Below are 26,763 nucleotides of genomic sequence, written 5' to 3'. Positions count from 1 at the left end.
AGTTTAATTCACTTGGTTGCATGCCTCACAACTTCATTCCTTCTTGTGGCCACTCAGTAGTCCATTGTATGTATATACCATAGTTCCCCCTTTCCATTCCTCACTCGTTGAACTCTTATGCCAACTAAGTGTTTATTACTGAAGTTTTTGTATTTGTGGATTTTCTAGTTCTCCCTTTGTTATTAATTTTTAGCTTTATTGCCTTGTCACAGAAGGTGTTTTTTATTATTTCAGTGTCTTTTAGTTTATTTATACTTGCTTTGTGACTTAATATATGGTCTAATCTAGAGAATGACCTGTGATCTGTTGTTTTGGATGAAGTATTTTATATGTGACAGTTAGGTCTAGTTGCTTTATGGTATTCTTCAAGTCTTCTATTTCCTTATTGATCTTTTTCTATCCATTGTTGACAGTTGTGTATTGAAGTCTCATGTTAATGTAGAGCTATCTATTTCTCCCTGCAAATCTGACAGTTTTTGCTGTATATATTTGGGGCTGTCTTAGTAGGTGCATATATGTTTATAAATGCTTTATTTTTTTCATGAACTTTCTCCTTGTTAATATATAGTATTCTTTGTCCATTTTAACAGTTTTTGACTTAAAGTCTTTGATGTCTTCTATCATTAGTATTGCCACCACCCCCCCCCCCCTTTTGGTTGCTTTTTTTTTTTTTTTTTTTTTTTTTACAGAGAGAAGGAAGGAAGGATAGAAGGAAGGAAGAAAGGAAGAAAGGGAAACATCTTTAAACATTTTCTTGTTTTATTGTATTCTGTTTCTCCGTTTTTGTTACATGGGCTGGGGCCGGGAATCGAACCGAGGTCCTCCGGCATAGCAGGCAAGCACTTTGCCCGCTGAGCCACCGCGGCCCGCCCTTTTGGTTGCTTTTTGCATGTAATAATTTGTTTCCACCTTTCACTTTCATTTTACTTGTGTCTTTGAATTTTTTAAAGGTTTTTATAGATAGCATGTAATTGGATCAATTCTAATTGTTTATCAATTCTCCAATCTCTGCCTTTTAACTTGAGAGTTTAACTGGTTTTCATTTAAAGTGATTTCTGATAATATAGGGCTTACTTTTGCTATTTTGCCCTTTGGCTTTTCTAAGTCTTATACCTTTATTGGCTCTTAATCCTTCCATCACTGCCTTTTAAAATTTTTTTTGTCTTTAGTTGATTTGTTGCAGTGAACCCCTTATAAGCCTTCCTCCATTTCTTCTGGGCATATTTTTCAGTATTTTCTTTGTAGTTACTATGGGTCTTAAATTAGGTATCCAAATCTATAACAATCTCATTTGCTTTGATACCCTCTTAACTTCAAAATAGCATACAGAAACTATGTTCCCATATCCCTCTATCCGTCTTTGTGCTATACTTGTCACAAATTACATATTTATATATTATGAGTCCAAAACCAAAATTTATCATTCCTTTTTATTTTTGAGGAATAAGTAGGTAGTAAGGTTTATTAAAAAGAGAAAGTTGCCAAAAGAAGAAAGTACATGTTAAAGCAATTAACGTGGATGTGCCCAAGCGAGGGACATGTATTGAGTGGAGTGGGCCAGCTTTTTTAATAAAGTTCTGTTGGTGGCAGGTTTTCATGCTAACCTTTGAACATTAGGCGTCCTTTTTGTTCTAACAGGAGATAGTTAGCAGAATTTGTAGTTTGTTGTCACATACCTAAAATTTGTCTCTGGGCAATTGGTTAACAATCTTTATGACCCTGTGCATCCTATTATTAACTGTTTGCTTTGGGCCCAGAATCCTACAAGCTTCTGTGGTTTCAGTGGTTTTGGGGTTTTAGGGGGATTTTTTTTTTTTTTTTGTCCCAGGAAGTTTGCAGCTCCATTAGTTTCTCTGGAGCTAGATAAGAAACAAGGTACTTGCAGTTGTGTGTTAACTCTTTGAGAGCTGAATCAGAAACCAGGGACTTACTGCTATCCTATTTTATCCTGCTTCACCATTGCGATTTTGGTGAGTCCCCAGGGTGGAGTTTCCCACACGCTAGTGACAAATTCCATCCTATTTGTTCCTGCTGCCTGCTCTCTCCCAGGACTGAGAGTTCTGCTTCTGTACCCCTTAGAGCTGCTGGCACATTTCTGTCTCCATGCTGCTGCAGCTGCCTCCCCAGTGTCCTGGCCTGCGCTTTACCCTTCAGGATCCTGTACAGTCCTCTCCTACACTGCAGCTCGGTGACCTCATCTGACTTCTGAGATATGAGGTCTTAAAAGGCACCACTCCATCTGCCTTGATCTGTTGATCACTTGTTCTGATTGAAGCCAGGGCCAACACACCAGAGCAGCTGGGTTGAGAAGCTCCTGTGCAGAGAAGCTGGGACCTCCCACCAGCGTGTCAGCTCTGTGAATGGTCCACCTGGGAAGATCCTCCAGCCCTCTTCCAGCCTCTGGCCCTGCAGCCTCCTCGCATACCTTGAGCCAGAGCCACCCAGCCAGGCTGCTCCCCTGCCACCTCTTCTGCTTAAGTTCTTGAGGGTGGTAAAAGGAGGTTACAGTTTTACAGTTTGCAGTGTTGAGAAATGAGAATAAAGTAGCATTTAGGGGAAGGCAAGTGTACTTTGGCTTGCTTAGAGCTGCTTTGCCCTTCTGTTTATTTACTGTGTCATATAATGATATCCTGGTCATACTTGAATGTGGACAGCCATTCTGTGTGCTAGGGTACAGTTGAATCAGGAGTTCTGGTTCTTAGGATACCACCTTTAGTAATTATCTGGATTGAGTTGTTCCAAATAGATGTCACAGATTGACAGGTCCTGTTCAAATGTACTCTGGCTTTCTTTTAAGTCTTTTTTTTTTTTTTACTGAAGATGAATTTCTGATTTGTAGTTTATTGCAAACACTGCCATGTCTAGAGATACTCAGAGCTCTGCAATTTCAGTATTTTTCAGTGAGATCTAGGGAGCCATTGACCCCAGGCCCCTGCAGTCCTGTTTGGGGTGGGGTGGCCAACAGGGTTTTTGAAGAGGTTTTGTTCCCCCTTGGCTGTTCACCACATTCTCAGGCCCAGTGTCCTATCTTCCCGTATTGTAGACAGGGTCCATCTTTGGTGCTCCTTTGGTCTTTGGGGGCACTCCTGCTTCCAGTGCTCCAACTTCTACATGAGTGACAAGTTCCCTATGGCTTCTACCCTAAGTAGCCCTGAGGGTGACTGGTTACCATTCATGCCCAAATATTTGACTCATAAGCCAAAATATGAGCCGTACCTTATTCCAGTCTCTCCTTGCTTTCTCCTCCTCTGTAACTGAAATGCAGGCTTTGAGGGCTGGTATGTCTTTTTAAAAAAATTTTTATTAATAAAACCAATCAACATACAATATGAATATTCTTTTTTTATCACATAGTTGTATATTCATCATCATGATCATTTCTTAGAACATTTGCATCAATTCAGAAAAAGAAATAAAAAGAAAACAGAAAAAAAAATTCATACATACCATACCCCTTACCCCTCCCATTCATGATCTCTAGCATTTCAATCTAGTAAATTTATTTTGACATTTGTATCCCCTATTATTTATTTATTTTTTAATCCATATGTTTTACTCCTCTGTCCATAGGGTAGATAAAATAATTATCAGACACAAGATTTTCACAATCACACAGTCATGTTGTGAAAGCTATATCATTGTACAATCATCTTCAAGAAACATGGCTACTAGAACACTGCTCTATATTTTCAGGCAGTTCCCTCCAGCCTCTCTGTTATTCCTTAACTAAAAAGGTGATGTCTATTTAATGCGTAATAATAACCTCCAGGATAACCTCTCGACTCTGTTTGGAATCTATTAGCCATTGACACTTTATTTTGTCTCATTTCGCTCTGCCCCCTTTTGATTGAGAAGGTTTTCTCAATCCCTTGGTGCTGAGTCCCAGCTCATTCTAGAATTTCTGTCCCACGTTGCCAGGAAGGTCCACACCCTTGGGAGTCATGTCCCACATAGAGAGGGGGAGGGCAGTGAGTTTGCTTGCCGTGTTGGCTGAGAGGCCACATCTGAGCAACGAAAGAGGTTCTCTTGGGGGTAACTCTTAGGCCTAATTTTAAGTAGGCTTAGCCTATCCTCTGCAGGGTTAAGTTTCATATGAACAAACCCCAAGATTGGGGGCTCAGCCTCTTGCTTTGGTTGTCCCCACTACTTGTGAGACTATCAAAAATTCAATTCGACTTGGGGAAGTTGAATTTTTCCCCTTTCTCACCATTCCTGCAAGGGGACTTTGCAAATACTTTACTGCTCACTGATCAGATCACTCTGGGATTCATCGGGGCATCACCTGGACAAACCAACAAAATCTCATGTCCTACCCTAGGTTCCATGTACTTATGGTGTTCAACCGACTATCTACATAAGTTGTATTAGGAGATGCACTAGTCAAAATATTAATTTTGTACCAAAGAAACATTTTTTGCTTTAGTCTCACACATAAGTTGAAATTTTAAAATATTAATTACCATCTATTTTCAGCACACTGCAGTAATGACATTCTTTTGTTCTTCCTCATGCAAAAACATTTTTTAAATTTGTACATTTAGTCACTATCATTATACACTCTAGGCATTCCTAGATTATACCATCTCAGTCTTTATCGTCTATCTTTCTTTGTGATTTCATTTATTCCCCTAGCCCTCCTCCCTCTATCATTCTCACATTCAGTGTTTTAACATAATTGTATTACAGTTAGGTAGTGTTGTGCTGTCCATTTCTGAGTTTTTATATTCACTCCTGTTGCACAACCTGTATCCCTTCAGCTCCAATTACCCAATATCTTACCCTATTTCTGTCTCCTGATGGTCCCTGTTACCAACGAAATATTCCAAGTTTATTCACTAGTGTAAGTTCATATCAGTGAGACCATACAGTTTTTGTCCTTTTGGTTTTTGCTACTCACACTCAGCATAATGTCTTTAAGGTCCATGCATGTTGTTACATACTTCATAACTTTATTTTGTTTTAAAGCTGTATAATATTCCGTCTTATGTATATGCCACAGTTTGTTTAGCCAATTGTCTGTTAATGGACATTTTGACTGTTTCCATCTCTTGGTAATTGTAAATAATGCTGCTATAAACATTGGTGTGCAAATGTCCATTTTTGTCCTTGCCCTCATGTCCTTTGAGTAGAGACAGCATATAGATGGGTCCTGTTTTTTAATCCATTCTGCCAGACTGTCTTTTGATTGGGGAGTTTAATCCATTAACATTCAGTGTTATTACTGCATGGGTAGTACTTTCTTCTACCCTTTTGCCTTCTGGATTTTATATGTCATATCTAATTTTCCTTCTTTTACCTTTACTCATAGTCTTCCTTTCTACACTCTTCTCCACACCTCTCTCTTCTGCCTTTGTATCTGTCTCTAGTGTTCCTTTTAGTATTTCTTGCAGAGCTGGTCTCTTGGTCACAAATTCTCTCAGTGATTTTTTGTCTGAAAATATTTTAATTTCTCCCTCATTTTTGAAGGACAATTTTGCTGGATATAGAATTCTTGGTTGGCAGTTTTCTCTTTTAATAATTTAAATGTATCATCCCACTGTCTTCTCGTGTCCATGGTTTCTACCGAGAGATCTACACATAGTCCATAGTCTTATTAGGCTTCCCTTGTATGTGATGGATTGCTTTTCTCTTACTGCTTTCAAGATTCTCTCTTTCTCTTTGACCTCTGACATTCTGATTAGTAAATGTCTTGGAGTACATCTATTTGAATCTGTTCTCTTTGGGATATGCTGCACTTCTTGGATCTGTAATTTTAAGTCTTTCATAAGAGTTGGGAAATTTTCAGTGATAATTTCCTCTATTAGTTTTTCTCCTCCTTTTCCCTTCTATTCTCCTTCTGGGATACCCACAACACGTATATATTCATGTGCTTCATATTGTCTTTCAATTCCCTGAGTCCCTGCTCATATTTTTCCATTTTTTCCCCTATATTTTCTCTTTCTTGCTGGATTTCAGATGTTCCTTCCTCCAGTTCACTAATCCTGTCTTCTGTGTCTCGAAATCAACCATTGAAGGTTTCTATTACTCTTTTCATCTCTTCTGCCTTGCCTTTCATTCTCATAGTGATTCTCATTCTCTGTGATTTGTTTTTTCAGACTTTCAATTTCTTTTTTTTCTTCATTCCTTGCCTTCTTTTTTTTCTTTTAACTTTTTTATTAATTAAAAAATATTAACATCAGTCCGGAGAAGATGGCGGCTTAGTAAGACGCGCGGGTCTTAGTTCCTCCTCCAGAAAAGCAACTAAAGAAACAGAAACAATATGAAACAGCTCCCGGAGCCACGACAGAGACCAAAAAGACAGCGTACTCCATTCTGGAACGGCTGAACGGGCAGGGAGAATCCGCTGCGGTGAGATACCCGAGGGGCGCGCGTTTTCCCGGCCGGGGCGGCTGGCGACTGGGGTCCCCTCCACGCACGTGGCTCCCCGGTCTGACTGGGAACATTGGATAGCGGGGCCCTCCCGCCGCGTGGTGTCTCGGGCCAGCTGGGCAATTTGGACCAGCACTCCCCCAAGCCGCGGCGGCCAGCGACCGCCCCCCCTCCACGCGCGGTTTCCCGGGCCGACTGCGAGATTCGGATTGGCAAGTTAAAGGAGCCACAGCATCTTTTACTGGTGGGCCCCGCAGACAGACGAGCGCCACGAGCGCCACCTACTGGGCAGGAAAAGAAAAACAGAGCCCTGAGATTTCACAGAAAAACCTTTCAACCAGCCGGGTCCCACACCCAGGGAAATCTGATCAAATGCCCAGACACCAGCAGAAAATAATGGATGACGCTCGGAAAATTGAAGATATGGCCCAGTCAAAGGAACAAACCAATAGTTCAAATGAGATACAGGAGCTGAGACAACTAATGCTGAATATACAAACAGAAATGGAAAAACTCTTCAAAAACCAAATCAATAAATTGAGGGAGGACATGAAGAAGACATGGGCTGAACAAAAAGAAGAAATAGAAAATCTGAAAAAACAAATCACAGAACTTATGGGAGTGAAGGACAAAGAAGAAAAAATGGAAAAAACAATGGATACCTACAATGGTAGATCTAAAGAGACAGAAGCTACAATTAGTGAACTGGAGGATGGAACATCTGAATTCCAAAAAGAAACAGAAACTATAGGGAAAAGAATGGAAAAACTTGAGCAGGGGATCAGGGAACTGAATGACAATATGAAGCGCACAAATATACACGTTGTGGGTGTCCCAGAAGGAGAAGAGAAGGGAAAAGGAGGAGAAAAACTAATGGAAGAAATTATCACTGAAAATTTCCCAACTCTTATGAAAGACCTAAATTTGCAGATCCAAGAAGTGCAGCGCACCCCAAAGAGAATAGACCCAAATAGGCGTTCTCCAAGACACTTACTAGTTAGAATGCCAGAGGTCAAAGAGAAAGAGAGGATCTTGAAAGCAGCAAGAGAAAAACAATCTGTCACATACAAGGGAAACCCAATAAGACTATGTGTAGATTTCTCAGCAGAAACCATGGAAGCTAGAAGACAGTGGGATGATATATTTAAATTACTAAAAGAGAAAAACTGCCAACCAAGACTCCTATATCCAGCAAAATTGTCCTTCAAAAATGAAGGAGAAATTAAAACATTTATAGACAAAAAGTCACTGAGAGAATTTGTGACCAAGAGACCAGCTCTGCAAGAAATACTAAAGGGAGCACTAGAGTCAGATGCGAGAGGACAGAAGAGAGAGGTATGGAGTAAAGTGTAGAAAGAAGGAAAATCAGATATGATATATATAATACAAAAGCCAAAATGGTAGAGGAAAATATTATCCAAATAGTAATAACACTAAAAGTTAATGGACTGAATTTCCCAATCAAAAGACATAGAACGGCAGAATGGATTACGACCCAGCAATACCACTGCTAGGTATCTACTCAAAGGACTTAAGGGCAAAGACACAGACAGACATTTGCACACCAGTATTTATAGCAGCATTATCTACAATTGCAAAGAGATGGAAACAGCCAAAATGTCCATCAACAGACGAGTGGCTAAACAAACTGTGGCATATACCTACGATGGAATATTATGCAGCTTTTAGACAGACTAAACTTATGAAGCATGTAATAATAACATGGATGGACCTAGAGAACATTATGCTGAGTGAGTCTAGCCAAAAACTAAAGGACAAATACTGTATGGTCCCACTGATGTGAACCGACATTCGAGAATCAGCTTGGAATATATCATTGGTAACAGAGACCAGCAGGAGTTAGAAACAGGGTAAGATAATGGGTAATTGGAGCTGAAGGGATACAGACTGTGCAACAGGACTAGATACAAAAACTCAAAAATGGACGGCACAATAATACCTAAGTGTAATGTAACTATGTTGGAACACTGAATGAAGCTGCACCTGAAATATGGAAAAAAAAAAAATAACAAACGGAACGTTAAGATATCATTCCATTCTATATATACAATCAGTAATTCTTAATATCATCACATAGTTTTATATTCATCATTTCTTAGAACATTTACATCGATTTAGAAAAAGAAATAAAAAGACAACAGAAAAAGAAATAAAACGATAACAGAGAAAAAAAAGATTATACATACCATACCCCTTACCCCTCACTTTCATTTCCCACTAGCATTTCAAACTAAATTTATTTTAACATTTGTTCCCCCTATTATTTATTTTTATTCCATATGTTCTACTATTCTGTTGATATAGTAGCTAAAAGGAGCATCAGACACAGGTTTTCACATTCACAGAGTCTCATTGTGAAAGCTATATCATTGTTCAATCATCATCAAGAACCATGGCTACTGGAACACAGCTCTACATTTTCAGGCAGTTCCCTCCAGCCTCTCCGCTACATCTTGAACAACAAGGTAATATCTACTTAATGCATAAGAATAACCTCCAGGATAACCTCTCAACTCTGTTTGGAATCTCTCAGCCATTGACATTTTGTCTCAGTTCACTCTTCCCCCTTTGGTCGAGAAGGTTCTCTCAATCCTTTGATGTTAATTCTCAGCTCATTCTAGGGTTTTTCTCAGTCCCTTGATGCTGAGTCTCAGCTTATTCCAGGATCTCTGTCCCACGTTGCTGGGAAGGTCCACACCCCTGGGAGTCATGTCCCACGCAGAGAGGGGGAGGGTGGTGAGGCTGCTCGTCATGTTGGCTGGAGAGAGAGGCCACATCTGAGCAACAAAAGAGGCTCTCTTGGGGGTGACTCTTAGGCCTAAATTTTAAGTAGACTTGACCTATCCTTTGTGGGGTTAAGTTTCATATGAACAAACCCCCAAGATTGAGGGCTCAGCCTCTTGCTTTGGTTGTCCCCACTACTTGTGAGACTATCAAAAGCCCCCAAGACTGGGGGCTCAGCCTATAACTTTGGTTGTCCACACTGCTTGTGACAATATCAAGAATTCAACGTGGGGAACTTGAATTTCTCCCCACTCTCACCATTCCCCGAAGGGGGCTTGCAAATACTTTTCCAGTCACTGATCAAATCACTCTGGGATTCATCAGGGCATCACTCTGGACAGACCAACAAAATCTCATGTCCTACCTGAGATTCCAAGTACTGATGACATTCAATCAAACTATCTACATGAGTTATATTAGGAAATGCTCTAGTCAAAATATAAATTTTGTAACAAACATTTTTTGCTTTAGTCTCACACGTAAGATGACATTTTAAAGTATTAATTATCATCTGTTTTCAGCACCCTGCAATAATGACATTCCTTTGTTCTTCCTCATGCAAAAACATTTTTAAAATTTGTACATTGTACATTTCACTATTATTATTCACTCTAGGCATTCCTAGATTATACCATCTTGATCTTTAACATCTATCTTTCTTTCTGATTTCATTTATGTCCCCAGCCCTCCTCCCTCTATCATTCTCACATGCAGCTTCATTCAGTGTTTTAACATAATTACATTACAGTTAGTATTGTGTTGTCCATTTCTGAGTTTTTATATTCAGTCTTGTTGCACAACCTGTATCCCTTCAGCTCCAATTACCCAATATCTCACCCTATTTCTATCTCCTGATGGTCTCTGTTACCAAGGAAATATTCCAGGTTTATTCACTAATTAGTCAGTTCATATCAGTGAGACCATACAGTACCTGTCCCTCTATTTCTGGCTAATCACACTCAGCATAATGTCCCCAAAGTCCATTCATGTTGTTACATACTTCATAACTTTATTCTGTCTTACAGCTGCATAATATTCCATCTTATGTAAATGTCACAGTTTGTTTAGCCAACTGTCTGTTGATGGACATTTTGGCTGTTCCCATCTCTTGATAATTGTTAATAATGCTGCTATAAACATTGGTTTGTAAATGTCCATTTGTGTCCTTGGCCTCCTGTCCTTTGAGTAGAGACAGCATATAGATGGGCCCTGTTTTTTAATCCATTCTGCCAGACTATGTCTTTTGAATGGAGAGTTTAATCCGTTAACATTCAGTGTTATTACTTCACGGGTAGTACTTTCTTCTACTCTTTTGCCTTCTGGATTTTATATGTCATATCTAATTTTCCTTCTTTTTACCTTTACTCATAGTCTCCCTTTCTACACTCTTCTCCACACCTCTCTCTTCTGTCTTCATATCTGTGTCTAATGTTCCCTTTAGTATTTCTTGCAGAGCTGGTCTCTTGGTCACAAATTCTCTCAGTGATTTTTTGTCTGAAAATATTTTAATTTCTCCCTCATTTTTGAAGGACAATTTTGTTGGATATAGAATTCTTGGTTGGCAGTTTTTCTCTTTTAATAATTGAAATATATTATCCCACTGTCTTCTTGCCTCCATGGTTTCTGGCTGAGAGATCTGCGCATAGTCTTATTGGGCTTCCCTTGTATGTGATGGATTGCTTTTCTCTTGCTGCTTTCAAGATCCTCTCTTTCTGTTTGACCTCTGACATTCTGATTATTAAATGTCTTGGAGTATGTCTATTTGGATCTATTCTCTTTGGGGTACACTGCACTTCTTGGATCTGTAATTTTAAGTCTTTCCTAAGAGTTGGGAAATTTTCAGTGATAATTTCCACCATTAGTTTTTTACCTCCTTTTCCCTTCTCTTTTCCTTCTGGGACACCCACAACACGTATATTCGTGCGCTTCATATTGTCTTTCAATTCCCTGAGTCCCTGCTCATATTTTTCCATTTTTTTCCTATAGTTTCTGTTTCTTGTCGGATTTCAGATGTTCCATCCTCCAGTTTTGAAATCCTATGTTCTGTCTCTCGAAATCCACCATTGTAGGTTTCCATTGTTTTTTTCATCTCTTCTACTGTGTCTTTCATTCCCATAAGTTCTGTGATTTGTTTTTTCAGACTTTCAGTTTCTTCTTTTTCTTTCCTTGCCTTCTTTATATCCTCCCTCAATTCATTGATTTGGTTTCTGGTGAGGTTTTCCATGTCTGTTCGTACATTCTGAATTAATTGTTTCAGCTCCTGTATGTTATTTGAATTGTTGGTTTGTTCCTTTGACTAGGCCATATCTTCAGTTTTCCTAGTGCGATTTGTCATTTTTTGCTGGAGTCAGGCATTTAATTACCTTACTTAGTTTATTCTGGAGATTGCTTTCACTTCTTTTATCTAGGGTTTTCTTGCTGGATGAATTTGTTCTCTGTCTGTTCCTTGACACTCAGTTCAACTTTTTCTGGACCTCTAGCTTAAGTTTTGTTTAACAGAGGAGAATTTTTCAGTTCTTGTTTTCTTGTTTCTTACCCTGCTTGTATGGTGCCTTACTCCCCCCGCCCCCCCCACACACACTTAGGAGGGTCAGCTTAGGTATTGTAGACCCCAGCCTTTTCCCAGACCCAACTGGCCTCCTCTCAGGAGGAAAGAATCACCTGCACTGGTTTTCTCTGAGGGTGAGACCCAGCAGGTTGAAAAACTTTCCTGTGAAGTCTCTGGGCTCTGTTTTTCTTATCCTGCCCAGTGTGGTGCTTGTCTGCGTTCTGGTCCCACCAGCATAAGATGATGCGGTACCTTTAACTTTGGCAAACTTTCCCTGCTGAGGGTGTGGTGGAGACAGAGGAGAGGTTGTAGGCTGGTTTTAATGGCTTCAAATTTCCAAGCCCTGGTGTCTGAATTCCTTGATGAAGGGATTCCACCTGAGTTGGGCTTCACCCCTCCCCTGGGGAACTTATAGGCTCCAGACAAGCCCTCAAAGGAGCTTGTTTCTGCCTATGCTTGGGGTACTGGCAGCCTGAGAAGTCCTGCCATTGTATCCAAAGGCAGTCAAGCCTTTGTAGAAACACAGCTACAAAAACCTCTTTTTTTTTTCTTTTTTCTTTTTCCGTCAGCTCTGCCCCCTTGGCACTGGGGCAAAAATGGGCAACCTCCGCTTTGACCAGGTTCACCTGAGCTGGGGGCCTATTTTTAGTAGTCAGAATTTGTTAATTAATTCCGCAATTGGCATTTGATTGTGCTTAGCCCCTTGCTATTAGTAAAGTCTCTTTCCTTTCCCCTCTGGGAAGTGGCCTGTGGGGGAGGTGCGCTGTCTGTCGCGGCTTGGGAAACTCACGGTACTGGGGAGGCTCGCAGCCGGTCCAGCTCGTCCAGACTGGGGTACGCTTTGTGTCCGGTCACTGATGTGGCCCCAGGAGCTGTTCTGTATTGTTTCTGGTTATTTAGTAGTTGTTCTGGAGGATGAACTAAAATGCGCACATTGTTAAGCCGCCGTCTTGGCCCGGAAGTTACTTAAAAAATTTTTTTTAACTGTTTAATATGTAAGGAATAAATGGGTCAGTTTTCTCATTTTCTTTTGGAAGGGCCTTTTTCCTTTTCCCCTCATTTTGAGTTTTATCCTATGCCTGCCGCTGTGTAAAGTGTTACAGCTATAACTATTAAAGTGTGTCTCATATTTGGTTAAAGAGATTATAGCATTTAGATTGTTTAATGTTTAAAATTATTTCATTGTGCTTATTAGCTTAATCTCTCCTTTCTTGGGAGACCTGTCGTAACATCCAGTAGATCTCTGGCAGTAGTATAAGTTGGTCACTGATGGAAGATTCTTCACTAGTTCCCTATATAGAGCAGGCATATACATTTTGTGCTCCAGAGCACTATTGTGAAAATTATTTTTCTATTAAATCTTTTGATTTGAATGCTTTGAAATGGCAAATATTTTTGAAATGCAAACGTTTCGAGGGCCTTTTAAAAACAGTGACTCCTCAATTTGGATTTGCATTTTGTAAGTTATCATTTTAATTAACCTTTATATTTTGAGTTATTTGTGGATTCACATGCAGTTATAAGAAGTAATATACAAAGATATCAAGTACCCTTTACCTACTTTCCATCAGTGATAACATATTGCAGAATTGTAGTACCATATTACAACCAGGTGATTGACATTGATATGATCCTCAGTCTTCTTCAGATTTCCTCCGTTTTATTTGTACTCATTTCCCTGTGTGTGTTTGTATTTACTTCTATGCAGTTTGTTAACATGTGTGGCATCATCTATCCAACATAACATTCAAGATACAGAACCATTCTATCATCGTAAGGATTCTTTGTAGCCCTTTTATAACCTCACCCACCTCTCTCCCATTGCCCTTAGCATCTGGACTTTTGGCAACCACTAATATGTTCTCAATTTCTATAATTTTGTCAGTTCAAGAATATTATATAAGTGGAATCATACGGTAGGCAGCCTTTTGGCATTGACATTTTTCATTCAGCATAATTCCCTTAAGATATATTCAGGTTGTTGCATGCCAATAGTTTTATTTCTTTTTATCACTGATTGGTATCCCGTGATATGTATGCACAAGAACTGATTCCAGGTTTTGGCTGTTGTAAATGGAGACTTCTATGAACATTCATGTATAAATTTTTATGTGAGCTTAAGTTTTTATCTCTCAGGGTTAAATACCCAAAAGTGCACTTGATAGGTCAAATGGTAAGTGCATGTTTTATACTTTACTTTTTTTAAGAAAAATTTATTTTGAAATAATTTTAAACTTACCTGACAGTTCTAAAAGTAATATATATCCTAAAGGGAAAACTCCAGCATATCTATACCTCCCAGACCGAGATCCACCAATTTTAACATTTTGCAACTTTTCTGTATTATTCTTTCTATCTTTCTATCATCCATTTCTCTCTCTCTCTCTCTCTGTGTGCGTATTTGAGAGCACGTTGCACACATACTTAGGTTTTTCTTGAACACATAATACTTCTGAGTACGTTTCCTACAAACAGGGTATCCACTTATGTAATCACCTTAAGTGCAGTTATGAATTTCAATAAATTTAACATTGATATAAAGCTCAATTCTGTGTTCTAAGTTTTAAATTTTCCAGTGTTGTCTTTTTGAGCCTTTTCACTTCCATATACTAGATCCCATCTAGTATCATGTATTGGATTTAATTGTTAAATTATTGTCTCTTTAGTTTAGTTTTCTTTTTTTTAATTGTGGAAACATATATATAATATAATTTTCCCATCTCAGCCCCTCCCAAGCACGCCATTCACTGAGATTAATCACATTCACACTGTTGCGGTACCCTTACCACGTCTCATTATTATAACTTTTCCTTCACCCCAAACAGAAACCCTGTCCATTCCCTGTCTGTTGCCCCTGCCCCTATTCCCCACTGTGGTAATCTGTATTCTGTTTTGTCTGTGTGAGTTTACATATTCTCTGATATTTTCTTTGTTATTACCATAGATCTTAAATTTAACATCCTAAATTTGTGACACTCATTTGCTTTGATGCAAATGTAACACCTTCAGTAGCATGTAAAAATTATGTTCCCTACACTTCTGTTTTCCCATTTTTATGTAGTTTTTGTCACAAATTACATATTTATGCGTTGAGTCCCAAGTCATAAATTTATCGTTACGTTTTAAACAATTGCCTTTAGCTCTTGTAGGAAGTACAAAATGGAGGTACAAACCAAAAATATAGTAGTACTAACCTGTGTCTTTGTCTTTACCATAGTAGTGGTTTCGGTCAATTGTCTAATGTCCTTTCCTTTCAGCATGCTGAAGGATCTTCAACATATCTAGTAGAGCCTGTCTAGTGGTGACAAACTCCCTCCATCTGGCAGTGTCTTAACCTCCCCCTCATTTTTGAAAGACAGTTTTGCCAGATGCAGGATTTTTGTTTGCCTTCAGTATTTTAAATGTCATTCCACTGCCTTCTTGCCGTCATCGTTTCCACAGGGAAAATGACATTTAATCTTACTAAGGCTTCCTTTATGTGATGTGTTGCTTCTCTCTTATGGCTTTCAGAATTCTGTATTTTTGACATTCGACTGTTTGATTATAACATGGCACAGTGTGGGTCTGTTAGGGTTTTTCCTGTTTGGAGTTCCTTGAGCATCTTGGATATTTATGTTTTATGTTAAATTTGGGAAGTTTTCATCTGTTAATTCTTTGAATATTCTCTCTGCCCCTTTCTCTATTTACTCTCCTTCTGAGAACTCCACAGTGTATATTGGTATGTCCTTGATGATGTCCCACAGAACGGTTCCTCAGGCTTTGTTCACTTTTCTTCATTCTTTCTGTGCCTCTGACGGGATTATTTCAGTTGTCTTATCTTCAGGTTCATTGATGCTTTTTTTCTGTCAGCACTAATCTGCTGTTGAACCCCTCTAGGGAATTTTTAATTTCTGTTATTGTGGTCTTCAGCTCTGTTTGGTTCCTTTTAGTAATTTCCGTCTTTCTGTTGATATTCTCTTTGTGTATTTCTCTTGTTTTTCTGATTATTTTAATTCTTTGTTCATGTTTTCCTTTAGCTCTTTGAACATATTTAGGGCCGTTAAAAATTCTTGGTCTGCAATGTCCTAGGCCTGTTCCTTCTCATTGATGATTTCTAATGCTTTATTTTTCTTCTCTGCCTCAGTTATCACTTCCTGTTTTTTTGTATGTATAGTAACCTTTTACTGAAACTTGGACATTTTCATATTATTGTGTTGTCCCTGGAATGTAGACTTTGAAGATCTGTTCCTTAAGCTTTTATCCAGATGGTATTATGACAGACCTTTCCTTGATCACCATGAACTAACCAAAAAGAAAGAAAATACCTTTGCTTGTCTTTGCAAATTGTCCTTAGGATGTGCTCTCCTTCAGAACTTATCATACAGTGAGTTTAGCTAATAGCTTTAGGCCACAGTGTTGGAACCTCCCTGATCCATTCTGTGCATGTATCTTGTTATGGCCCTGTTTGTGTGCCCCTAGGAATTCGTTCCTCCATTGCACAGATATGAATATCCACCCTTCTGTAATTTACTTTAAAATTTAGCAGATAAAAACTTTTTCTAAATGTAAGTGTTTACTCTTTTTTTGGGATGGTGGTGGTGCTGGGGTGTGTGTTGTGGAAAGCATCATTTTCCAGTTCTTGTAAAGCTGTATGGCTCCTACCTATGTGGAATTTATGATCGAGGAGTTAACATTTTGAAATAATCATTCTTTATGCATTATATAGGGAAAAGCTGACAGAAATCTTACTCCAGAATCATCACAGGGTGGTTTTCTTTACTATCAAAAATGTTTTTAGTCTTGTTATTAGTTCTTGTAATTTTTAGCATTTTATCCCTTGTTATAATATTAAAGTTAAAGTTTACTTTTTTTTTTCTTTATAGCGGTTATGTGACTATGTTTGTGACCTCCTCTTAGAAGAGTCAAATGTTCAGCCAGTATCAACGCCAGTAACAGTGTGTGGAGACATACATGGACAGGTAAAATTTTCATGAGCAGGTTTTTAGGTTTTATTCTGTCCATATTTCATGTGTGTTTTTACTTGTCCTGCAAAATATACAAAAAACCAGCAGGCAGTTGGGTAGGTTGCCTCAGTTTCTATAACACTAATGATTCTTGGTTTACTGTAGAACTTGTTGAGATTACATTTGCAAAGTGAATAGCATGCAACATCTTTGCTCTGTGGAAAAGGGGATGTGAAACCCAAATATGGACTGTTGGAATATGATTAATCTGAGACATTGAAGGCTTTTTCCCTATTTATTATGTCACATATTGCTAGAAACTTAATATTTCTTTAGTGAATGTTAGAATAGCAGTGGTTCAGAAAGTTAAAATTATTGGTACATAATTTGATGTGGAATTATAGATAGACTGTGATGAGAAAATTTTAGTTCATTCTTTTACCTGTTTTTTATTCTTTTCTTATTTTTAAAGAGTTTCAAAGCAGTAACTGAAGGTACACAAATCTTTATACTCTTACTGCCAGGGTTCAGCCTACTGCGGAACCTTAGATGTACTTGTAAAATTTTTTCACTGCTCAGTGAAAGCTGTACAGGGCACTCATAGCCTGTTTATGTACATACAATGTAGTTGGGACTATAAGACAAAAAATAATAAGTGTAGCATTTATGGATGCCAGCAAGACTTAACTTTCATCTGTGCTGTTTTTTTGCCAAAAGTGTCATTACCTCTAGTAGTAGAAATGTGTGTAAATTGCTCTCAATGAGAGCTACTCTTTGAATAAAGTCCTATTTTGGCTACTTAGAGGGTTCATATCCTTATGACTTTTTCAAACTGTTTTCACAGTGTTTATGGTTATAATAAATTTGATATCTGTATTTTATCAGCTTCTAAATAGAGGCTCCATTATGTCATCTTTGATCTGTTAAAATTATAGTTCTGTAAAGAAGGCTTTAAGAAAGAATTTCTTAAATTTTCTGTATAACTTCTCTCCAAAAGTAGAGTAAACGTGTATTTTGTGAAATTTTGCATAAATAATGCAGTTTCCTTAATACATTCCTGAGAATTGGAATAAACCAAGTAATATTTTCCCCTGGTTATTTTATTAAAATGTAAGGATTTCCTGTGTGATCAAGGACATTTCAATACACAAACCATAGCCATGATCAAAGGACAGGAAGTTAGAGAACAACCTTAAACTCTTACAGTTAATTAAAATAATTGAATTGTACTTCTATACTGTGTATGCTTTTGGCCAACTGTATAACACTTGCTAATATTTATCTTGTGTTTTAAGGTAAACAAAATTAGTTTTTATATATACCATGTCAGTAAATTTTTTCAAAGAGCCATATGAGAAAGGACTATTTTTAGAGGAGATCGAGATTGAAAGATTGAAGAATTGGGCCCAAATTCATGTTGGTACTAAAGGGCAAAGGTGAGATTTGAGACTCATCTTCAGTTCATTTGACCCATGTTATTTTAAGATTACCACCGAACCATGAGCATTATTTCCCTTATTCTTAAAAACAATTGCTAAAGGAAAGCTTGAAATTTGTGGGGCTTCTAAATATCTGCTGACTGATTGAATCAAACCTAAGACGTGTTCTTTGAGACCTGTAATGTTGTCTTCCCTTTGGGCCAGTTCTGAAACTGCAGGATATGGTTATGAGTATGAATAGATAAGTCAGCGTGCATATAATACTGAGAAGTCTTGAAGCATTGTAATCTAGTGAGAAAAAGTTGGCAGTATTTGTTGTCAATGATAATGTGAGCTTTCAAGTGAAATATTGGAATTTTTGAAAATTCAGGTTTATCACCACCATGACCCTAACAGCTTCCAATTCTTGAAGACTTTTCTGCTGAGATGGGTACTGTAGCACGGATGGTTTTTTGGTGTTGTGTAATGAAATGTCATTTCCATTTTCCAGGTTACATCATTGTAGCAGTGTATGAAAAGATCATTGTTGTGGCTTCAGATTTCATATTTTTTTACATTTTTATTAATATATATTATATATCCGCATTCTTGTAATCATCCAAAGTGTACAATCAGTGATTCACAATATCATATATAGCTGTGCATTTATCATCACAATCGACTTTTTCTTTTTTGTGAAAAATAACATATATACAAAAAAGCAGTAACCACATTGCAACAATTAGTTGTAGAACTGATTTCAGAGTTGGTATGGGTTACAATTCTACAATTTTAGTTCCAGCTGCTCCAAGATACTAGAGACTAAAAGAAATATCAATATAATGTCAGCAGTATACTCATTTGTTAAACCCTACCTTCTCTGTATAACTCTATTACCTTTGATCTTTTTCCTCCTCTTTAGGGGTATTTATGCTGTGCCCATTCTAGCTTTTTCATGATGAAAGGGGCTGTTGATAATATGGAATAGGGGGATGGAACTATTTGATGATTTGGAGAGGCTGTCCCCTCTGCATTTCAGGGCTTATCTCATCCAGGGACTCATCTGGAGGTTGTAGGATTCTGGAAAATTACCCTAGTGCATGTAGATTCTTATATAACACCCTGGGTGTTTTTTAGGATTGGCGGAAATGGTTTTGCTTGGGATTTGGTAAGCTATGAAAGGTAGCAGTGTCTAACTGAAGCTTGCATAAGAGTAACCTCCACAAGAGCCTCTACTCTAATTGAACTCTCTCAGCCACTGATAACTTATTTGTTACACTTTTCTCCCTTTTGGTCAGGATGGCATTGTTGATCCCATGGTACCAAGGCCAGGCTCATCCCCACAACGCCAGTCATCTCCCACGCCGCCAGGGAGACTTTCACCCCTGGATGTCATGTCCCACAAGGGGGGAAGGCAATGATTTTACTTGCAGAGTTGGGCTTAGAGAGAAAGAGACCACATGTGAGCAACAAAAGAGGTCCTGCGGAAGTAACTCTTAGGCATACCGCTAGGTAGGCTAAGATTCTCTACTACAGAAGCTTCACAACAGCAAGCCTTAAGATCAAGGACTTTGCCTATTGATTTGGGTGTCCCTAATGTTTGACACAGTATCGGGTTTCCCCGGTGGTTAAGTTTAATTCCATGTTTTTTTCTCCCCTCCCTCAAGGGACCTTGCCAATACTTTTGATTATCTGCTTAATATACTCTGGGATTTATCCAGACATTATATTAAACTATACGGATTAAAGGTCCTTATTCTTATTCTGAGCTCCCTGTGTTTAGATTGTTTAAATGATCTATACAGACAGGTTGAATTAGAGCATGTGCTACAGAAAAAAGGTTCTGGACAAAGTAAACATTTCTTTGGTCTCAAAGAATAAATGAGGTTCTAAAATACAAACAGTGGCTTCCTTACCCATCTATTCTGAATTACCTTAATCCAGACCTGATTGGCTTTGCTCTTACTCTAAATATCAGATTATATATAAATAAAACAGCCTCTCAAAATCCAGAAATAACAGTTACTTCTCTGGACTAAATGTGACTGCTATAAGAGTTTACAATCTAAGCCTCTGTTTTCTTTCTTTCTTTTTTTATTAAACTTTTTATTTTGGAATAATTTCAAATTTATAGGATAGTTACAAAAATAATACAAAATGCACAGAGAGAACTCCAACATACCCCTCCCGCCACCAGACACCCACATCCACCAGTCTTTAACATTTTGCTGCATTTGCTGCCATACTGTATTCTCTGTCTGTCTATCATCTATCTATCAGTTTTTTTGAGATTTGAGAATAAGTTGTATATATTATGCTCTAGGGCCCTGTTTTCTTGTAAGTATTTTCTAAATGTGACCATACAATATTTACTGTTTTGTTTCTGGCTTATTTTGCCTCACCAAATGTCCCACAGATTCATTCACAATATTGCATGTCTCACAACTTCCTTTTTGTAGCAGCACAATATGTGATCATATGTATATACCAGCAATCGCCAGTCTCCTTTTCAGTTAATACATCCTTAAGCCACCTCCATACATTGGACGTCTGTAGAAAGTCCAACGTCAAGAGTCCATCAACACTCTCAATTTTAGATAATTTCATTGTTCCCAAGAAAAAGTTAACCAATAAACACACACCCTCACCAAATAGAAAATCCAAACCTCCCCTTAACTCTTGTCCCTTCCCCCATTATTTACTCTTGGCGTTGCAGTGGTACTGTTAATGTTTTTCTGTTAGACATAGCCCATAGCATGCGATAGCAGTTTTCCCCCTATACACCGAACTTATGCACTCTTTGTACAAGATTCATACTGTTGCAGTAGTTCATGCAAAAACTTATTTATATTTGTAGTGTTAGTCAGTGGAACACATGAGTCTGTACATCCTCTTTCAATCATGTTCACCTTTAATATGGTAATATTACTTATAGACCCATTAGTGAACCATCTTCGCTTCTGTCTGTTCCTTTACATTTAAGTTCAGCCTCTCTAGCTTCTATGTATCTGATTTTATAGGCCTCTGATTTTACTTTACCATGATCATAAAAGTGGAATCATTCAGTATCTATCGTTTTGTGTCTGGCTTATTTCATTCAGCATTATGTCCTCAAGGCTCATCCGTCTTGTCATGTGCTTCCGGACGTCATTTCGTCTTATTGCTGCATAATATTCCATCGTATGTATATACCACATTTTGTTAATCCTTGTGTCTATTGATGGGCACTTGGATTGTTTCCATCTTTTGGCCATTGTGAATAAGGCTGTTATGAACATCATTGTGCAAATGTCTGTTTGTGTCATTGTTTTCAGCTCTTCTGGGTATATATACCATGTAGTGGTATTGCCAAATCATAGAGTAACTTGATACTTAGTTTCCTAAGGAAACACCAAATTGTCTTCCATAGTGGTAGATTTCATATTATGACTAACCTCTAAGATTCTTAAATTAGTTCTTATCAGATTTTAAGACAGTATAAAGAAGACTATGTAAATTTATCTTGAAAAGGTCATTAAAATATTCCTCCCTTTTGCAACTATGTACCGTTATGAAGTATATTTCTTCATGTATGTCCATCTGCATATCCCAGTAGATTCAATGCAGAGGCAGATATGAGACTCCAGCCAATGTCTTGTTTAGTCAGACGTTAAAGGAATTTGCAAAACTGTAAAAAAAAAAAAAAAAAATTGCTACTCTTCTCACTACTTTTTTATTTTGTTCTGTAAAACAGTGCATTTTTCATTAAAAATATGCTTGGTACTATATAATGGTTTAATCTTTATTTTTCACTGTTGGTATTTTAAAATGAATTTAAATATTCTAAAAAATTCTCAGTTTTATTTTCTAATATGGTAAATACAAATTGATTTAACCTACCAAAAGCTTTTTTTGGACGTCTGATTTTTGAGAATGTTAATGGGTCCTGAAACCAAAAAAAGTCTGAGGACTCCTGAGCTAGCTAGCCTTTTCTTTGCCTCTAATGAAGGAATAAAATCCGCTTTGAGGATTGTTCTTGGTTTAAAATGAGGATATTTGCAGTGTCTGAAATATGAAAAACATACTGTGAATGGTAGATATCATTTGAAATGATGAGAGTTTTTAGTGATGTAGAACAAAGATATGCCTCTGTATACATTCTTAGTAAATATTTATGATATTAATGAATTTTGGATAGAACTTCTAATATTTTGAAGAGGAAACTAAGGGTCATTGAAGAAGATTGAATTGTCTGTCTATTAAATATATTTAGGTCTAGTGGGAAGTTGTAAAGCTTTTATTTAATAATAAATTTCATCAATAGAGAGGTTTGGCACTTCCACCATACTTTTATAAAAGCAACTGTTTTATAAACCTTTTAAATGTTTCCTTTCTGACTTGTGTGTATAATAGTCAATTTTTACATAGTAAATTGTGTAGTTAGGTTATAGGTATAATTTTGTATTCCTTTTCCCTAATCATTTTTTTTCCATTTTGTTTCATAGTCTTCATCGTAATCATTATTCACAATTGCATAAGATCCTTGAATTGGTAGATCACAATTTATAAAAATATTCCCTTTTGTTAGTCAAGAATGTTGTTTCTTTTGTTATTATAAATGTTGCCATTATAAATTTTTTATGTTTATATAGTATTTTAATTTTTTTCCTTTAGAATATAGTCACAGAAGCAGAATTACTAGACCCAAATTTATAAACATTTTAATTGGTCTTGAAATGTTTTGACAGGTCTTGAAATGTTTTGACAGATTCTTTCTAAAATGATTATAGCTATTTATTTTGAAACGATAAAGTATAGCTATATTAGATTATAATATAGATATATTAAAAGAGAATGTAATAGATACATTTGTGTGTGTATATATATATATATACATATGTGTATTATAGGCATCATACTCCTCTTACTGTTTTTATTTTTAAATTTATAAAAATATATATATGTATATTTATACACACACACACACACACACACACACACATGCAAGTACATATACACATACCCCTCCCACAGGGAGGGCACCAGGGAGGAATGCCACTAATAGAAAGGGGTAGCAGATACTTTGAACAAATAATAGTGTACCACTCAACTCAGATTGAGTATTTGTTTCATTTATTTGTTTGCAAATTTTAAAAAGATAGGACATTTTAATTTTAAACTTGAAAGGTTTATGAAACATTACTGTAAAATATTTTTACAATATTTTCTGTCAGTAGTTAATATTTAAATTTCAGTTTTGTTCACTGTGACTAATATTCATGTACTGCTTTGTTTTTTTTTTTTTTTTTTTTTTTTTTTTTAAAGGAAAGACAGAGAGAAGGAAGGAAGGATAGAAGAAAGGAAGGAAGGAAGAAAGGGAAACATCTTTAAACATTTTCTTGTTTTATTGTATTCTGTTTCTCCGTTTTTGTTACATGGGCTGGGGCCGGGAATCGAACCGAGGTCCTCTGGCATAGCAGGCAAGCACTTTGCCCGCTGAGCCACCGCGGCCCGCCAACTGCTTTGTTTTAAGTGTTAGAATTTTAAATGGTTATTTTATTTTCAAGTGTGAAAGAAGTGTTGGAAATTATTAGAGTGACTTCCCTTAATCCAAAATCCTTTTTCAGAAACATAGTAAAGAGTTTGTTCTGAATGATGGGATTAGGATAATCTAGTTGACTAAAATTTCTAAATATACAATTCACCAATTATCAATTTCAGTCAAATAGAGTATTATGAAATATACAATTCTTCTTTTTTACTGGTTACTTATTTCACTAAGTTTTCAGAAGACACTCCATGACTGTGGTACCTTAGGTACTTGTTATGAATATTACTTCTCCAACAGTAAAGTGTAGTACGGTAGTTTGATTGCATTGGCACTGTGAAGTGTCATTTATGCTTATTTAGAAAAAAAACAATTCTGATCTATTGGTTTTGTAGTCTTTTGTCTAATTAAAATAGATTCTGAATATAGGGGCAGTTAGCTTAGCTTACTGAGATGTTAGATAACTGATAAATAATTCTAGAATTCTTATGAGATAGATGGGAGTATGTATGAAAGAAATTTGAGAAAGGGATTCTATAAGATTAATAACCTAGGAATGGTTTGATGGAAACCATGTGAGCTTTGTTTAGTACCTTTTCTAGGCTTAGGAATTACGTGCTTGGCAGTTTTGCTTACACTTTATTTCTTTTTATAAATGTAAATATTAAAATAAACTGCTTTTTTATGCATTTCACTTTCACTTTTTAAAATATACCTCAATAGGATTTGTAATCAGCATTTATTGCCTTTCTTTTATAGTTTTATGATCTTTGTGAACTATTCAGAACTGGAGGTCAGGTTCCTGACACAAACTACATATTTATGGTATGTAAACACCAGTGATATTAAGTGCTTATTTATTGAAATAATTTGACTTATATGTTAGTCACATAATACTTTCATTGCCATATGACAGTCACTATTTAAATATATGACGATGTGATTCTCAGTGGGTGATGACAGCGTTCAGAACATGAAAATCACCTGGCAGAATTTTTTTTTTTTAGTGTTCTTTTTTCCATTTTGCTGCGTCCTCTGAGTGAGAATCACTGCTTTAGTACACTTCTTAGTCTTCAATAATAGTGAGCAGAAAATAGCCCATAATCTCTGGTTTAAGGCATAAATCTTCAGTTTACTGTTATTTTATTAAATTATTTGAGCATTCGTTATCTCTTATTAATGTATGAATTGATGTCTATACATGTACACACACAGACATTTGGTATTAAGGTATATATTTGTTTACTTTTGAAATGTAATGCTATCATTGAACTTTTCTGAATCCTGCTATCATTTTCCTTCCTTCTGAAAGTTTTTAAGCCACCTCCCCCTTCTTTTAGCTGTTTTTGTAAACATTGATGGGAAATGTAAATATTATAAGTTATCATATGCTGTCATTGAATAGAAAGCTAAAACTAGAAACTATTAAAATTTTGGTATTTGCTTTTACAAAAAACTATTTTCTTTAAATAGGCAGTTCTCCTGATACAGTTAAAATGATTTTTAAAAGTTAAGATTTATTAAAAAAATGGAAACATAACTTTTTCAGAACATCTAATAAAGTAATAGAGGATTGAAAAAATGGTGATTTTGCAGGGGAAGTCCTTGAGAGAATTGCATGGCAGATTCCATGCCTTTCTTGAATCATAGGATTAGCACAAACATTTTGTAGAAACTGCTTATTTACTTTCATTTGAGTTCTCTGATAGAATCGAATTTCCAAGCAATTCAATGTGTAATTTTTTCATTGTTATTTTGGGTTATTTCTCTGAGTTTGTGCCTTTTGGTATATTTTTAAAAGAGTATTTTGACTATTGTACTGTTTATAACTATAAGCTTTTATTTTACAGGGTGATTTTGTAGACAGAGGTTACTATAGTTTGGAGACTTTCACTTACCTTCTTGCACTAAAGGCTAAGTGGCCTGATCGTATTACACTATTGCGAGGAAATCATGAGAGTAGACAGATAACACAGGTGTATGGATTTTATGGTAAGACGTTCTATTTCTCTCATTCTGAATATTATTTATCTTATTCCTCTTTGGAAAAAAGTCACACAAGTTACACGTGTGTTTTATAGTGAAATTAGGAAATCTTTTTCTACCCCTTAACTTTCCCATTTTTTTCAATCAATTGAAAATCTTACCATGGAGAGAAAACCAGTTATCTTTTTGGTATATATCTCAGTAGAAGAGTTACTCAAAGGGTAGTCCCAACTTTTTCTGCAATGGAATTACCTGGGGTACTTTTTAAAAGTGTAGATTTCTGGGCCCACTACAGACCTACTAATTAGAATCTTTTGGGGTGGGACCCTAAAATTTGCTAATGGTGAGAGTTCTCCATGCTCAAGTTTGAAAACCTGGAGTCATACTTGCATTTTTCACCTAATGCTATGTTATGACTGTTTTTCTTTTTTCACTTAATTGACATTATTTTTATAAAATCTATAATATTAACACTGTTCAGATATTTGATTTAACCAGTTCCTGTGTCTGTGCACTTGGGAGTTCTTTTAAAGTTGCAGTTGGAAACATAGCTGAATGAATATCCTTTTACATATATCTCTGCATACTGTATTGTCCCAGAGAATGCCAAGACTTCATGGATTAGAAGCAGAATTCAATTATTAAAAGCAAACTAATTGCTTCTATAAAACTTTTATTAGGTTGAAAAAAAAATGAGATTAGAAAACTCTTTGAAAGAGATACAGAGCTATTGAGATTAAGAATATGAATTTTACTTGAACACAATTGGAGCAGATACTAAGAGATTTGGGAATATTAGTCTCTTGTTTTAGATTTTATGTTTTGAGTCATCTTTTGTTATTGATCTAGACTGATGTCTCATTCAATTTGTGAGCCATTTTCACTTACTAAATTGAGAGATTTTGATCCTTTATTTTTCTATATACTTTCTTATTAATGATTGTCAAGTTGGAGATTAATATTTGTCTCCTTTCTACAGGTTACTTCTTTTTTTTCATTCATAAAATACTGTATACCTTTTGAAATCAAAGTTTTTGCTCCTTTTGCAAAGTAGTTGGTATTTTGTGTAGTGATTAGTATTAGTATTACAGTGTGGTCTTTAAGCTCAGTTATAGCAACAACTAGCTCCAGTTGTCTTAAGAATTTGACCAACATTCCATCAATGTA

General features: G+C 36.6%; 1 protein-coding gene across 1 annotated transcript in view; it reads left to right on the top strand.

Moving 5' to 3' along the window:
• Positions 1 to 26,763, top strand: part of PPP6C (protein phosphatase 6 catalytic subunit) — a 39,376-nt gene that overhangs the window by 6,677 nt on the left and 5,936 nt on the right. Inside the window, exons 2-4 of the mRNA XM_077144815.1 lie at positions 16,585 to 16,680; positions 24,370 to 24,435; positions 25,461 to 25,602. Of these exons, the coding sequence (XP_077000930.1) occupies positions 16,585 to 16,680; positions 24,370 to 24,435; positions 25,461 to 25,602 (304 nt within the window). The remainder of the gene's footprint in view (positions 1 to 16,584; positions 16,681 to 24,369; positions 24,436 to 25,460; positions 25,603 to 26,763) is intronic.

The sequence above is a fragment of the Tamandua tetradactyla genome, chromosome 2 (genome assembly GCF_023851605.1).
Source record: "Tamandua tetradactyla isolate mTamTet1 chromosome 2, mTamTet1.pri, whole genome shotgun sequence".
Lineage (NCBI taxonomy): Eukaryota > Metazoa > Chordata > Mammalia > Pilosa > Myrmecophagidae > Tamandua > Tamandua tetradactyla.
The sequence above is the reverse complement of the archived record's forward strand: the minus strand, read 5'-3'. Positions and strand labels throughout refer to the sequence as shown.